This window comes from Cupressus sempervirens, chromosome 5 (assembly GCF_028749045.1).
Source record: "Cupressus sempervirens isolate cs-2001-9-10 chromosome 5, ASM2874904v1, whole genome shotgun sequence".
Taxonomy (NCBI): Eukaryota; Viridiplantae; Streptophyta; class Pinopsida; order Cupressales; family Cupressaceae; genus Cupressus; species Cupressus sempervirens.
Genome location: NC_143122.1, coordinates 748,975,379 through 748,991,223, shown reverse-complemented (window position 1 = coordinate 748,991,223; position 15,845 = coordinate 748,975,379). Strand labels below are relative to the sequence as shown.

The 15,845-nt window shown below is 34.3% G+C and overlaps 1 protein-coding gene across 1 annotated transcript; it reads right to left on the bottom strand.

The window, feature by feature from the left end:
- Nucleotides 1-8,959: 8,959 nt before the first annotated feature.
- Nucleotides 8,960-14,797, bottom strand: LOC149558090 (disease resistance protein RUN1-like). The gene is made up of 3 exons (XM_089832489.1): nt 14,028-14,797; nt 9,550-11,379; nt 8,960-9,351 (listed from the first exon to the last, which is right to left on the bottom strand). Exons 1-3 carry the CDS (start codon nt 14,591-14,593, stop codon nt 9,000-9,002), a joined length of 2,748 nt encoding a protein of 915 aa, XP_089688615.1. The 5' UTR covers nt 14,594-14,797; the 3' UTR covers nt 8,960-8,999.
- Between the last annotated feature and the right edge of the window lie 1,048 nt (nt 14,798-15,845).

The window sequence follows — 15,845 nt, the reverse complement described above, 5'->3', positions numbered from 1 at the left end:
TAATCAGATCAATGAAATAGATCATACCCAATTACAAATCGGTGCCTTCGGGTGCCGGTTTGCAAAATAAAATTTGCCTCATGGTCGACTATGGGCTAAAATAGGTGTGCTTATAGTCAATTTTCACCGGTTCAGCATTCCGGACACAATGGAGAGGTCAGATCTGATGCTGGACGCTCCCAATTTTTGCAGCACTCTGAATTCAGGCTGAGGTGATGAAGCAAGCAAGAGGTCTCGAATGGCTTGTGAAGAGAAAGAGTCCAACCTCTAATACCATGTAAGAATTTGCCTAAGGGAAAAATTCACCCAAGAACTAAGAACTCAAACGCAAGCACAATTGTAGACCAAAGAGAGAGAGTATGATCAGAATAACAATGTATTCAATAACTGTTTCAAGAGTACACTAGGAGTGCCTGAATATAAAGGCCTCAAGAGAGCTTCTAGAATGCATAGAAGTTAGCACCATGAAGTTTCATACAACCAAGCACATGTCCACCAGATATGGATTATCCTCCATTAAGCACGGAAGTAAGTGCGATAATGTGAGGATAAGTCTACAAGGATGGGACACACAAAATAGTGTTGTAGACACCATGTGCTCAAATAAAGGTGCATACTCCTATGTTGTCAACATGACAACTCACAAGGTTGCACAAACTCCTAAGTGTCTCATAATAAAAATAATAAAATAATGCAATATAATTAAATAATGCATTAACCTAAGTAAACTTAAGTAAGTGTAAATAGTAAAGTACGTATTTACACCAACAATAGGACACCATAAAACCAACAATTTGATACATCTTCAAGATCTAGATAACAACCTCATGGATTAATCTTCTCGCTTTGAAATCAAGCTTCACTGTTTGCGATCAGTTAAAAAAACCTCAATAGACTTCAATGAAAAATATTGATCTTCAACTGTTGTCATGATTTCCCTTATGATTTCAATTGGATATTTAATTTTCTGATTGATTGCATAATTGATTGATTTCCTAAAGCCTACCAAAGCCTTCTTGAGTTGCATGATTCAATCATTTGCCCTCTACTCAATGGTAAATGGTACTCTTTCTTCATTAAGTTGCCTTTTCCATTTGATACAACTCTATTGCTTGAATAAATTATGATAGTGGAATCATTGTATTTTTCATAAGAGAATTCTCTTCTATGCTCATGATGGTCTCTGATCCTAGTCTTTGCCCTATATGATAGTATTTTGATCTCCAAGATAGTGTATACTCTCTTGGTCCCATAATGATTATATGTATTTTCTGATTGTCATTCTAAACTCATCATAACCTTGTCTTTCTGCTTTACTTTACATGATAATGATACCTCCATTTGAAGGTGAACTATGATTCACAAATTGGATACACAAATGCTTGAAACAATCCAATTGATAGATGTGGAAGAGCTAAATTTATGGCTCAATTAATATGAAATTATAAGACCTATTTTAGCAAGTATCATTATATAAACAAACCATCTCTTGATGATAGTTTTTTCTAATTGCTTTCATCATAGACAATATATGATCATAGGAAGCTCACTCATTCATTATAGGTATTTTTGGGCATCCACAACCCTTGAATGATTGCTTTGCATTTTTACCAGATTTGAGTATTATCGATATAGATTCCATGAAGTAAAGAGAAAATATGATTTATAAACATTGACTTATGCTAATATATTTGACGTTTTTTAGGGTGTATTTTCATATAACAAATTTAATTTTGATGTTGTAGGGTTGATGGCTTTAATGAATGTGCCAACATGTTGTTGTGGTGCTGGCCCATGTTTGTTAAAGACCTCTAATACACCAAAAAATCTTGGGTGTAAATTTTGGTGTTGCTCAAATAGAAAAAAGGTGGTTATTATAATTAATATTCTTTAAAATTAGTGTAATGAATTATTATACTAAGAACTAATAAAGATTTTCTATTGTAGGGACATGATGGGTGTGGATTCTATGGTTGTGTTAGTGATGCGCAAACAACGAGTACGGTGCATGATGAAGGAACAAGAAAGCATGATGAAGGAACAACAAGTATAGTGCATGATGGAGGCATAGAGTGCAAGTGTTGCAAGGCTTAGAAGGGTGAAATTTACTTTTTACAATGTTTTCTTTGCCTTGTAATTGCATTTATTTGTTGGGACCATATGCAAAAATGTCCATAAGTTGAACTTGTATAAGATTTTTCTAAAATGACAAAAGAGACTTAGATCAGATTTGAGATCTCTTATCAACTTTTATAAAAGTATATTTACAAATAAATCTTGTGTCTAGTTTTAATTAAAATAATGTTGAAAGATTAGTTAAATATGACTTATTTGTATTTTAAAAAAATATTTAAGTTTGGATTTTTAATATTTTAATTTAAACTAAGTTGAAATGTAAAGTTAATACTATCAAACCTATACATTTTAAAATAATAACGTTTTGATTTTTTAAAATAATAAACTAAATAATTTAAAAATCAATTATAAGTAGTTATATAATACATTGAATAGAATTTTAAAATAATTTTATTTAATTTTAAATACTTTCAAAGGTTGTGTTATACATTAACTATAAAGTCAATTTAAAAAACAAATAGGATGCTTGTTTTTGAAATAATTAACAAAAAAGTTTAGTTTTCAAAAATATTTTTTTTAATATTTAAAATATAATAGACCTCAAAAAAATTAAATTACTCTTTTTTTTTAGAGAAAAAACTTATTCCAATTCCTATTTTAATGGTTGCAACTAAACACAAAATATACATCTTCCGACTCCTCTTCCAGGACAACCAAACAGGTTCAAATGATATTCCAGAAGCTATTTTAAGAATGCACAAATTCCAGAAGAGAGTTTATTCTAGCATTGATGAATGTTGCATTCAACAATTCCTGCAACCAAATGGATCCTAAGGATGTGCAACCAAATGGACAGGAATTAGAATTTGGAATCCTAAAAGATTCCTAATCCACTATTTGGGTCTACAAAACAAGAATGGGAATTTGTAAAAAATAGAATTTGGTATCCTCATTTACCCCCCAAACCCAAGATTTGGTCTTCCATCTAAATAGGTGGAATTGCTCAAACACCTGTTTTAATTCTAATTTGCCAAAAGTGAGCATTTCAAATTAATTGAAATTTAAAAAATTGATGTCCACTCACTGAAATTTTTTTGTCATCATCATTGTTGCTCTTATTTTTTGTTTGCTCTATTTACTTGATGTGTTTGTTGGGTGTGATAACACTGCCTTTTTTTTTCCATCAGGCTGAGTTTTGTTAATTGGCGAAGTGTCATGAAACTCAAATTTTGTATTGGGTTTTGAGAATTATAGTCCATGGTATTCAAACAACACCACAAAGATTGGCCAACTAATTTTGTCTAAGCAGTCCAACAAAAATGTGGAGGTTTAAGGCTAGACTGATCTTTTGCAGGGTTTCATCAGCATTCAATACCTTCTATTCTTATTGAATAATGAACATTATTCGAATCATAGCCACAAGCAAGCACAATCAGGCAGTTTTTCCAAATACACATTCAACCAATCCTAAAGAAGATTCGATGGGGGCTGAGATTTATTTTAAATGCTAAAAGCTTGACTAAGGATTGACACATTGTTAAATATCATGTCAAGAATTGTATTTAATAATATTATAATGTGCTTACATGGATTGGTGATATAGAGGGTGTCCCTTCTACAGATAGGCAGAAGGAAGCTTTTGTTGGACATTTCAAAAAATTTGGAAGTTATGATGAAATGGTCTAGTGATGTAGCTCTAATTTTGAAATTGGCAGTTGGTTGGCATCCTTTTAGAAGAACATGAGATGGGTCGTGTGTCATCTTCCCTCTAGCAGATCCAACCCATTCTTGCACTTGCACCCCGATATCAGATCGCTTACCATTTTGAGGGCTCATGATAAACAAAATTCATACTACCAAAGTTACAGGCCATTTGCAAAAAGAATAAATGTTTATTTTAGTTTGTATTCTAGTTTTAAAAATGTGCAACCAAATGGAGGAAATATCTTTTTCCATTATGAATTCTTGATGAACCAAATGGTCCCAAATCAAATTCTCAAAATAATAATCTCCATGATCCAGAATCCCAAATCTAGGATTTCAAATGCCAACTCTCAAAACATATTCCAGCGACCAAGTGGGCCCTAGAAGATTAAATAAGGATGTCATAGAGCTAAGTGGCATATTAAAAGTGCAAACCACAGACCTTATATTGTTCTAACCTCTGGAGTTTTTATTTTTTGCTCAAACTATCTTTATGACTATGGCAGCCATAATCAATGTGTTATCTCATTGAAATTAAATTTGTGATGATTAGGAAATGTTTATGTTATCCCTTGAGTATGTCAAGATCATTTATAGAATGTGGAGTACATAAGGTGATGCAAGAGATTTTGATTTGATACATTATGTTATGAGCACTATTCTAATACCAAGGAACATGATAGTCAGAAATGTGGGTCCATTGAGATAGGAGAGATCTAGTTAAAAGGTCATTGTTGTTGACTTTGAATGGGTGGAAATGTATATGAAGTATTGTTTTACATTGTATGGCATTAGCCTTGAGTTTTTTTGAAGCCTTTTTCTTGTTGTTCACTCTTAATTTCCCTCCTTTGTAGACAACCCATAGTACCATTTGATAATCTAAAGATATATGGGCCAAGGCTTTACTAAGGTAGAACTCTAAATTAGACACAAAAATGACCATATAGTGAGGAGATTGTTTTATTTTTTATTTAAATGTCATTGCTCTTTACTTCACTATCATATTGAAAATCAAGCAAATGGTATATTCAAAATTCATTAGCATCTTGAACTGGAAAGATATTATAGGAATATTTCCTAATAGAGATGTGATTAGACAATAAGGTGTGAGGATAGTCCCAATCTAATTGTCCTAGTTTGCATTTGGGAGGTAGATTGTTGTGATTGGTGAAAATAGATATAATTCACCTTGGTGTTGATACCTCATATTCTTTGTAGATTGTCAAAAAAAAAAAAAAAAATTTGAGGATTTTTTATTCTTTAGAATGTTGTGATAAGTTATGGGCCATTAGTGGAGTTCTTATTTTCTTTGAGATATAGAAGTTGTATTGTGCCTAGAAAAACAACCTAAAGTGATTGAGATGCTTCTAGGGTTGCGAAGCACTTATAGGAGGAATTTTGTAAGGAGTTGCGATCAACCTCTAAAAATTAAAGGGCTAATGTTTCTTTAATCAGTCAAAGACATTGGAAGTTTATGTTTTCTCTTGATTTTGTCAAGTCTTGTCAAAGTGCATTTAGTGAATCATATGTGATGTGTAAAATATGGTACACCACAATGTAATGGTGTGAAAATAGAATACACCAAACCCACACACATAAACATGAGGAATATTAAGATTCCACCACAAATGAAATCCATAAGCAAAAGTCCTAATTTGTCATCTTCTCAATGTAGAAGTCCCTTGGGTTTTGTTCATTGTTTCCCTAAGAGAAGGAATCGTAAATGATATGTAATAATCTATGAAATTAAATGCTATGAAATGAAAAAGAGGGGAATGCACTTACCTTGAGGGCAAGTAGAGGATGCAAATTCATATATGAAAATAGACTATCAAATTGTATAAGAAATTGAAATCAAGTGAGATCTAGAATCAAGAAGCTTAAATCAATAAACCCTAAAAATATGAAAGCCTCAAGTCAAGATCAATTTGAGAGCTCTAGTTTGACTTCTAAGATCTTGGTTGACTTAGTTGAGTTTGAGGTCAACTTTCTCTTGACAAAAATATGAGATTTGAAAGTATGACAAAAATTGTCACCCTAGATCTATAATTATGATCCTCAAAACTAGGAAATTCGCAGCTACATACAAGAAAGGGAATTTTTTTTTTTATGTGGAGGGGATTTCCTTGGTGAATCCTCAATTTTGAAATCAATCTTGAATTGAAATAGATATAAATGAAGTAATCGTAACATGTAGTAGAAGTAAATCTAAAAACAGAAAATATCATACCAATGTTGATGTAATTATATTTACTATGTGATCAAATAAGTTAATGTGATAGCCTTGACTCAACACAAAAACCAAAAGAAAATAATGTAAGCCTCTTGAATGAATGATTATAATTCATATCAATGATGAATTGACGGACTTGAAAACATGAAACTGGATCTCCTCTTCAGTAGCCAACTCTACTATCTCATGTCAAGAATGAAGCTAGATCTGTTGGGTGATGCGACGCGCTCCCCTGCCCACAGGTGGTTAATTATGTGGTGTTCCATGTTCACTAACAGTCATGGCTTTTGGTGCAACGGAAAATGGGCCCTACAATTGGTATCAGAGCCTGGTTTTGGCTTAGTCATGGGTTCAAATCTCCCCGGTGCCTCCCGACCTGCATAAGCACCTGGTATGTGCATCGAGGGGGAGATTGTTGGGTGATGCGACGCGCTCCCCTGCCCATAGGTGGTTAATTATGTGGTGTTCCATGTTCACTAACAGTCATGGCTTTTGGTGCAACGACAAATGGGCCCTACAAGATCTAAGAGAAGAAGTTCACAATAAACAATGAAGATCTTGGATACTTGAATAAAAGCCTTGATTGTTTACTTGCGTGAAGAATCCTTGAATGAACTTGTTTGATTACTTGAAAATGGATGCTCATGAATCATTGTGGATGAAGAATCTAGATTGCTCATAGAACTTGTAGATGATCAAATGAAGTGAGTAAGCCTCCTTTTATATTCTTTTTGGGCATCAAAATAAAAAGGGACATTTACACAAGGCAAGAAATTATTAATAATTTTCATCGGGCCATGGAAGATATAATATTTACCTCTTAGGTTGAGGTCAATCTCAACCTCAACCAAGAGGTGTTAACTTCTAGATAGAAGTATTAGCATGAATGATGATAAAGGTCTATGGGGGAGTTTGTCAGAATGTTTGGAAGACTATTTTGGATATGTTCATGAGTTGGTGTGTTGCATTCATGATTGTATTTGTTATTGATGACAACATGGTTATCTTTCTAAGAAGACTTGTAGAGTAGAAGCGAGAGATTGGCTTCATACGGTTTGAGGATTGAAGATTAGATTATGTACACTTACCTAGATGTTTAGAGATTTATATTGATTCTATGATCAAGTGTGCATACAAAAATATGAATACATGACAAAGTTATGAAGGTTTAATTGAAGATTGTTTTCAGGCAACATTTGCAGTGAGTTGTTACTGGTAACTTTATTTTATCTTATAACAAAGATGAAATTGGGTTGAGCAGGTTTAGATAGATGTTGAAGACATGTTAGAGATGCTTTGGTTCAATGTGCACAATATAAAGATCATTGAGTGAAAAATTATGAAGATTATGAACCGACAATTGTGTGTAATCTTGAATAAAGTGTGAAGCTGTAATGCAATGTGTATTGTAATATCTTAAGTTTGTCCTATATTATTATTGTAAATTAAGAAATCCCTTGGATGAATCAATAACTTGTTTTAGGACTTGGTATAAAGGAAGTATAGGTTCCTTGGTTGTAATCATTAGTGAGATCATATGTACTATCATGTTTTGTTGAGTGAGCTTGATATACAAATTTGAAATTAGAGAAGAGGTTGAGTCTACTAGTATTGCTGGAACATCAAAGAAAATATATTTGGAAAGACAAGTTTCTAGTTGGACAGTTTTTGTTTCACACTATATTATGCAGAAGGAATAGCACTGAAGCTATTTGGGCACTGGGTTCAGCTAACTTCCTTTCAACTCCTGGTAGGGTGGGTACAACTCCTAACAGGGTTGGAATCTCCTAATAGAGATTCAAAGTCTCCTAATAGGGACTCATATGTATTGATTGTATTTCATTAACTCCTAACGGGGTCTATCCTTTCACAAGGAACTTTTATATTAGTACATCATTTTTTGGGCACCATCCCCATTGGGGTTTTCCCTCTGCTTAAGGGTTTCCCTTGAAAATAACAAAATATAAAAAAATGAACATACTCTGAATAATTTTGAGTGAAATATGCAATAGGAAGATCATATATCTGATAGAAAGTTGTATACACAATAGGGATGTCATTTTTATAGTTAAAACTAATAAATGCAGCTTGTGGGTTTTATTTTTTTACTTGCAAAACTTGGATATCTGATAATTTCAAATATTGAATATCTAATTAAGCTTGTGTCTTGGCTTTTGGCTTGGCCATGTGTATTGATACCTAGACCTACTAAAAAGTTGGCAAGTTTTTTAGTGCATTTTTTGACAAGGGAAAAGAAGATTTTTTTTCACATTGCCTCTTTTTAGTATACCATAAACTTGCACATACCCTATTAGGACTCAATAGGGATTCTCCATACTGAATAGAGAAGACCTCCAAATTGACACCTATTGGCTATGTGTAATGACACCTAGGCTTACTAAAAAATCAACACATATTTTAGTTCATTTTTGGATGAGGGAAAATATATTTTTTCTCCTTATGCTACCTTTTACCATACCATGATCCTGCACAAATCCTATTGGGACTCAATGGGGATTTTCCATATTGAATTGAGAAGACCTCCAAACTCTTTATTTTATAAATAAAACAATCAAATCTCACAAACATAAAATATTGTATAGATTTACCAAAAAATAAAAATAATGAAATTCAAACACTTTATATACTTAGGAACACTTACTTTATCTTAATTTAGTCATAAATATCTAAAATATGAATATGTGCATTTGTCCTTACAAAATGTAAATAAATGATAAATTAAAATTTAAACATTGTTTATAAAATTTAAAACAAACTACTAGAATTTAAATATAATTGTAGACACTTTCGATGAAAATTTGAAATCCAATTGAATTTCAAATTTCATTTAAATACTCTACAGAAAATCCCACTACAGAAATTTAAGAGTTTTAAATAGTAAAATAGAAAATAGACGTTAGAGTTCAAAATTCATTATGAAAAGTGTTGGATGAAAAAAATGAAGCTCTCTTTATATCTTAAAAACTTAATATTTTAACATCTTTATTTTCAAACGTTTGATACGATAGCCTTGTGTATGGTTACGAAGGTGTAGAGGAATCACAAGGCCATTTGAGCGGAGCATGGCTGCATACTTTCTCATGCACACAGTTGAGTCCACAAAGCTTTTGGAGAGAACGGGAACAAGAATGTCACTGCTATTAATTGCCTCTCTAAACTCACTACTTCCATCATCCTCACTATCTTTCCATATCCGGAGAGACCCGGTACGCAGGCATTTGTATTTGTGACCCATCAATATTTTCCCTTCATCGGTTCCGTGGTAAACAAAGTAGACATTGAACTTCTTCTGCAACAAGCTTCCGATGCCCACGCTTCTACAAGATTTTAAATCATTTTAATGACTACTTTATTACGGAAGGCTTAAACATCACACTAAGCTTCATTGATTTTCTCTGAGTGGCCACTTTATCAAGAAAGAAAATTTCAAACAATTGAATACAAGTATATATTCTTTCAAAGTTTTTTAATAGAGTCAGCATACATTTCAAATACACCTATAAATGATCTTTTACCTGTTTAACTCTCTAAATTGGGCTAACTTGACAACCCCATCATGAAAGCTCTTTTGGTTTACTATATTTGATAAAAGGAATTTCCTCAGATTTTGTAACTTGTCCAATGGGTAATGAAAGATCTGTAAACCTGGACAACCACGCACGTTCAAAACCCGTAGTTGTACCAAGTCGCCTATAGTGTTGGGAAGATTCCTTAGCCCTGTACATCTTCTCAAGTCCAGTAAGTCTAGTTGAGTTAAATTACCTATACTGCTGGGAAGGTTCTTTAGACCTGTGCAACCTTCCAATCCCAACTTTTTTAGCCGCATCAAATTGCCCACGGTATCAGGAAGACTAGATAAACTGGTACAGCCGCGCAATGATAACTTCTTCAATTGTGACAAGTTACCAAGTGTGTTTGGAAGTGTTGTGAGAGCAACACAATCATGCAGATACAAGCATCGGAGTTTCACCAAGCTGTCAACTGTTTTTGGGATTCTCGTAAGACTTGAGCACTGCTCTACACTTAAAATCCTGACTTGGCACCAATTGCTATCCAACCAGAATTTGTCTCTTAATAAGGTTAACCATGTATACGTATCACTTACAAATTCACAGTTTCTAATTTTTATCCATAACAAATTAGGAGCAATGTTTCCAATGTTGCTAACTACTTTTGTATTTTGCAGAACAAGGTAGCGTAGGGAAGGCATTGTGTGCACGCGGCTAACGGGATTTCTTCCATTCTCCCCTGTGTAAACAAGCATTTTCAGTTCCTCTGCTTTGTCTCTGCCCAATGTTCTGTGTGCCCCCATTGGCAGCCACAGTCTGCTGTTGTTATCGGCCAGCTCTTCAATCCCTCTTCCCATTCCCCGCAAAAGGTCATGTACATCCAGGAGACCTTCATAACTGATGTTTATAAGCATTTTCTGTGCAAGATTCTTGAGGGCTGTTTTGACCCTGTTTCGGTATAAAACTTCCCAGAAAATAACAGCGTCTTTTTTCCTTTCACCAGCGAAGCAACAAGCTATGTCTAGAAACATTTCCTTCTCAACATGGCTAAGTTCATCGTAACTGATCCGAAGCACTCTGGATATTTCTTCATTTTCCCCAATGTTCTGTAGAGCTGCTTCCCAACATTCAATGTCGCCCCGCTCCTTCTTATCAAACAAATGTTCTCCGATAACATGTAATGAAAGAGGATGACCGCGACATGCTCTTGCTATTCTTACAGAAAGCATTTTGTAGCGGGTCTCAGGGAACGGCCTTGAGAAAGCATGCCAACAAAACAATTGAAGAGCTTGACCCTCCTGTAGCCCACTCATTTGAATAACTGCCTCAACCTTGGCAAGATTTAGTATGTGTCGGTCTCGGGATGTAATGATGATTCTGCTGCCTGGCCCAAACCAATTCCCATTCACTGCATCCAAGTGGCTCCAATCATTCACATTGTCCAATATGACAAGGGCACTAACTCCTCGCAATAGATTTTCCATCACAGCTTTTCCCTCGGCAACACTTGAAACTTCGCCATGGAAATTTACCAATCTTCTTAGAATTGCCCGTTGCAAGTCTACAAGGGTAGTATTTTTCTCTGCAAAGATATGAGCAGCAAACCTAGCATAAATGCTATTGTAAACAGCCTTCGCCAAGGTGGTTTTCCCGACGCCACCAATTCCGGTGACTCCCACTCTCACCGTGTTATGCCGCGAACTCAGATCTAATTTGTTGAGAAGGTCGTTGATATTCATTTCAAGTCCCACAAGGTGGACAGGGACATCTAACGGAGTGATCTTTAAGGTATTCAATATGTCTTTCACAACTCTTCTTACTAGTCTTCCTTCGTACCTGCAAATCACCTTCCATATATTACAACTTACAATTCTAATTTAGGCCTGCACTAAATATAAGGAACACTAAATTACACAAATACCGCCAACAAGTACCTTTTGAATTTATAAAAGGAAAGAGAAACCTTACATACTATTGACCATTCATAAATATCAATCTTACCATTAAATTAAGAAATATCGCAAGGATAATTAGGGGTTTGTTAACTAGTAACTAGTAACTAGTAATAAAGCTCATGTCACATATGAGGAAGCTGTAACGAGTAATCCAAAATTCCAAATCCTTGAGCATGTAGGTGCTGTTACTAATTAAATGCTGGTGATTATTAACTCCTAAAAGCTTTCGACTCCGTTAATAACTATTTTGTCGTTAAGTGATGCATCTAAGATGATAATATTTTTTTAAATTTTTATAAGCAGTTGTTTTATGATACAATTGTGTTTTAGTTTTTATCAATATTTTGGATCACAATTTATGATCTTTATAGGATGTAGGATGTAACTAACACAAATATGATAAGTTGCAGATCTAAAAAGACTAAATAGAAAAGGAGTAAAAGAAATGGAAAAAAAACACTCAAAAAATAGAAAACAAATATTCAAAAAAAGAAAGTAAAAGTAAAATAAAAAGACAAGACAAATATATCTATAGATGAATATATATGTAAATATGCATATAATAAATAAGAAAGAAAGAAAAAATAAAAGACTATATGTGTGTGTCAAACAATAAATAAAATAGCATTGATAATGTAATCTATAAGTAACATGATGGACATGCATATGCAAATGCATACATATGCCAACAATATCCAAACATATACAACATACACACATACAATAAATATAGTATGTATGTATATATATACACATATGTATATGCATATCAACACACATACATACACGTGTAGATATACATATACATATATGTCTATGTGTATATGCACATATTTTATTTCATTTATAGATTATGATCTCTCTCTCTCTCTCTCTCTCTCTCACACACACACACACACACACAGTGATTGTTGGCTTATGTATGCATGTAAATGTGTGTATAGACACACACATGCATCATTATTTATGTAATGTTATATAGATGGATTGTCTTTGTTTCTTTCTTATTTATTATATGCATATTCATGTATACATTCATATAGCTATTTACAGTGGTAGATATATTAGTATTCTTGTATTTGTATTTCATTCATACTTAGTTTTTGTATAGAATTTTCTTTTCCTTTTTTTGAGTGTTTCTTTTTCTTTTACTTTTCCATTTGATCCAACTTACAACAGTTTTGTTTCTTAGATCTCACTGTCTTTGATAATGGATCATGGAATGTGATTTGAAACATTGATGAAAAACTAAAACACAACCAAATCCTTACACAACTACTTAAAAAGTTACTATAAATCATAAAAATCTGATATTACTGAATTTTAGAATTCTTAATCTATATGTAAAAATTAATATGAAATCTAAACTACCTACTAGAAAAGTATGGAACAAACAAAATCTATTTTTAAAACTTTTATTTCTTTATACATTTGAAAAAGAAGAAAATTGATGAAGACTTACATATTGAAGTCTATTTTGAATCAAATTATTTTGATGGATTAACAATGTATTTGTCTAACATCTATATATTTTAATCTGTAAAGAAAAATAAGAGTAAGAGAAAGCAAATACAAAAACCACCTCTTCCAAAACTTTCAAACTAATCAAAGTCTAACCTCCATTCGAGACTTTCAACAAGATCTTAATCATACTTATGTTTACACTCAAATTAGCAAATAGGATAGACTGGAGTAACAATATTTCTATCCGAGGAGGGTTTTCAGATTATTGATTTTACATTTTCAATTTAAGGACTAATGCCTTATTTATTCGAAATTAGGAACTCCATTCTTTTCATGACAAGTAAGTAAATGTATAAGTGATCGCTGATGTTTACATGGATAAACCGAGACAAGAGGGTGGGCGTTTTTCACCAGATTTAATGAAAGATCGGTGACAGCGCATTCTAGTGGAGAATTAACGTGTGGACAAGATCCAAACAATAGTCCTTTAGAGATGGGAAGACAAGATCCAATTTGGGAAAATTTGTGTCCGAAAAAGAATAGAAAGCACCCACACGATCAAACAAAGATGAGATTCACGACTCGAATTCTATAACCTGGAATGACATGACAGGAAATGAAATGATACTACCAAGCTTAATTCGTGGCATTGAAGGAACCTAGAAAATGTCCCCAGCAACGAATTTGATGCAGACAGAAATTGGATGGCTAGATAATTCAAGGGATGAATGCTATTTCAGGGCTAGAAAGAAATGTAGAAGTTAAAGAGATCTGTAGAGGAGTCCCTTATCAAGTATAGTTATCATGATAGAAACAGGGTACAAAACTGAACGAGAGGACATAGGCATCCATGACCGTAATCGTTGATCTCCTTAACTCAAATCCAAATAAAGAGATTTGAGAAGGGGCTTATAATCTATTATATATCATAATATAAACAGGGTAGATAAACAAACAGTCAATCCCCTAAACAGAATGGCTAGAATAATAACCGGACCTCTGAAAAGACGTTCTCATTTGGTTTTTGGAGTGGGTTAATTGAAAAACGGGATGCAAATTACTTACCCGAAGTCTTCCGCCCTTGTCCAACCAGAAAGAAAAGAGATTTGATAAAGGGCATTCTTCCATTCCTGGATAGTTTTCTCATCTTGCCGATCTAAATGGCTGTAATGTTTCTCCAATGCCTCGGCGAATGGACCTCCCTTTCTTTGAGGGTAGCGAACATCAGAGGGCTCCACATCATAAAAGAGGGGAATGATGAAGCCACTGGATCTACACATCTGGGCTGCCTCCTTCAGACACCATGTTGATTCTGCATAGTGCTGAGAAAATATCGGGATGAAAATGTCACTTTTCGCAATGGCAGTTTGCAAGCTGGATTCAATTTCTTTACCCTTCTGCAGCTCTTCGCTGTCGAGAAAAACCCTAAGTCCGGTTCCAGAGAGAGATCCGTAGAGATGGTCAACAAAAGTTGTCCTCACATCTGTTCCGCGAAAGCTGAGAAACACATTGTATTTGTTGTTGACATCGAGGGTGATTTTGGTTGGGGGAGGCTGGTATTCATGAAATTCCTCATTGAGATCGCGCAGGATTTCGGAGGTAGAAGCGGGATAGTGAACAGAAACCGCCATCACGTGTTCTCAAAAAGTTTGAAGAGCTTAACAAGAAATGTGATGTTAGGCGTGCCACAAAAGGGAGAGGCGAATAGATATGCAGCGGCCGAACTGATCGGGGGAGTTTAAACAAAGTGGATTGCAGTTAACGGTAGCGAGAGAATCTATTCGAAACAAAGTGGAAGTTAAACTGTTCAAAGTGCGTCAGGTCAACAAAGTCCAGTGCCACAAGACAAGGAATGGAATTTTAGTGGAAAGTTTTGGAAAATTAGTTAAAAACGAAACGGAGGGACCCAACAGTGTTTAAACAGTTAAAACGTAGATGAGATCGAGGCGGCTTGAAGAAAATAATTACGCTGACGAGTTGCTTTCTGAAAGCAGGTTTGACATTGACGTAGGAATCATATCAATTTAAACTATTTAAAAACCCAAAAAGCAGGGAGACCGACCAGGCACCGACCAGGCAACGGCTACCCAGCCATACCAATCGATATGGCTGGATCCCTTCCCTGCCATCTCCTTTGCCATTATATTCCACAGCCATCGATCCATGTGAGCTGTCAGATTATGTCCTCCAATTTTATTAGTTCCTGCCTACGGCAGTAACTTATGGAATCGTTTGGGCCCAAAATAATCATTTGACCAAGTCAATAACCAATTCTTATTGAGTATTTAATTTCATTCTACCAAAACATTAAAGTTTTTTATTAACATTTATCTATTATAATCACAAAATACGATTTTTCTGATTTCTCATTGGTTTGAGCAATGAGAAAAGTCAAATTTCCTTATGAAAAATATAAAATTAATTTATAACATTATAGCCATTAAAGCTTTATCTCGAAGCTTGGCAGGAAGAATGGGAAGAAATCCGTTTTAGGATTCTTGTCTCGATTGCCTTCGCTATCAAATGGAAGCCCCAATATTGTTTTTCTTAGAGTGCTAAAAACATAGTGTACAATTGCCAGCACTGCTACCAGATAGATTTTTGTCTACTTCTTCCCCAGTCGCCCTTGGTGCTGTGTAACAAGCACTACAGTGACACTAAGATATTGGGATTATTGTCCATCATGAGCTTTGTCACTATCTTCTTCACTGATGCGATATCTATTGTAATTTCGGCAACTATAGTAGATTGGCTACTAAATGCAGAGTAGCTAAGTTATGCAAAATAATTGTTTCTTTTGGCTTGGACTCCACCGTCTGAGAGGCAAGATGTACAGGGAGCCAAATGTAAGAATTGGGAACTCAGTAGCATGTACAGAAATAT

What these genes read in the sequence shown, in the direction of transcription:
- LOC149558090 (XM_089832489.1), bottom strand. Translation starts at nt 14,593, where the DNA reads ATGGCGGTTTCTGTTCACTATCCCGCTTCTACCTCCGAAATCCTGCGC. An exon ending in ACAAGGGCGGAAGACTTCGG is followed by an intron (nt 11,380 to 14,027) that starts GTAAGTAATTTG and finishes GGTGATTTGCAG; the next exon opens with GTACGAAGGAAGACTAGTAA. An exon ending in CAATTTAGAGAGTTAAACAG is followed by an intron (nt 9,352 to 9,549) that starts GTAAAAGATCAT and finishes AAAATCTTGTAG; the next exon opens with AAGCGTGGGCATCGGAAGCT.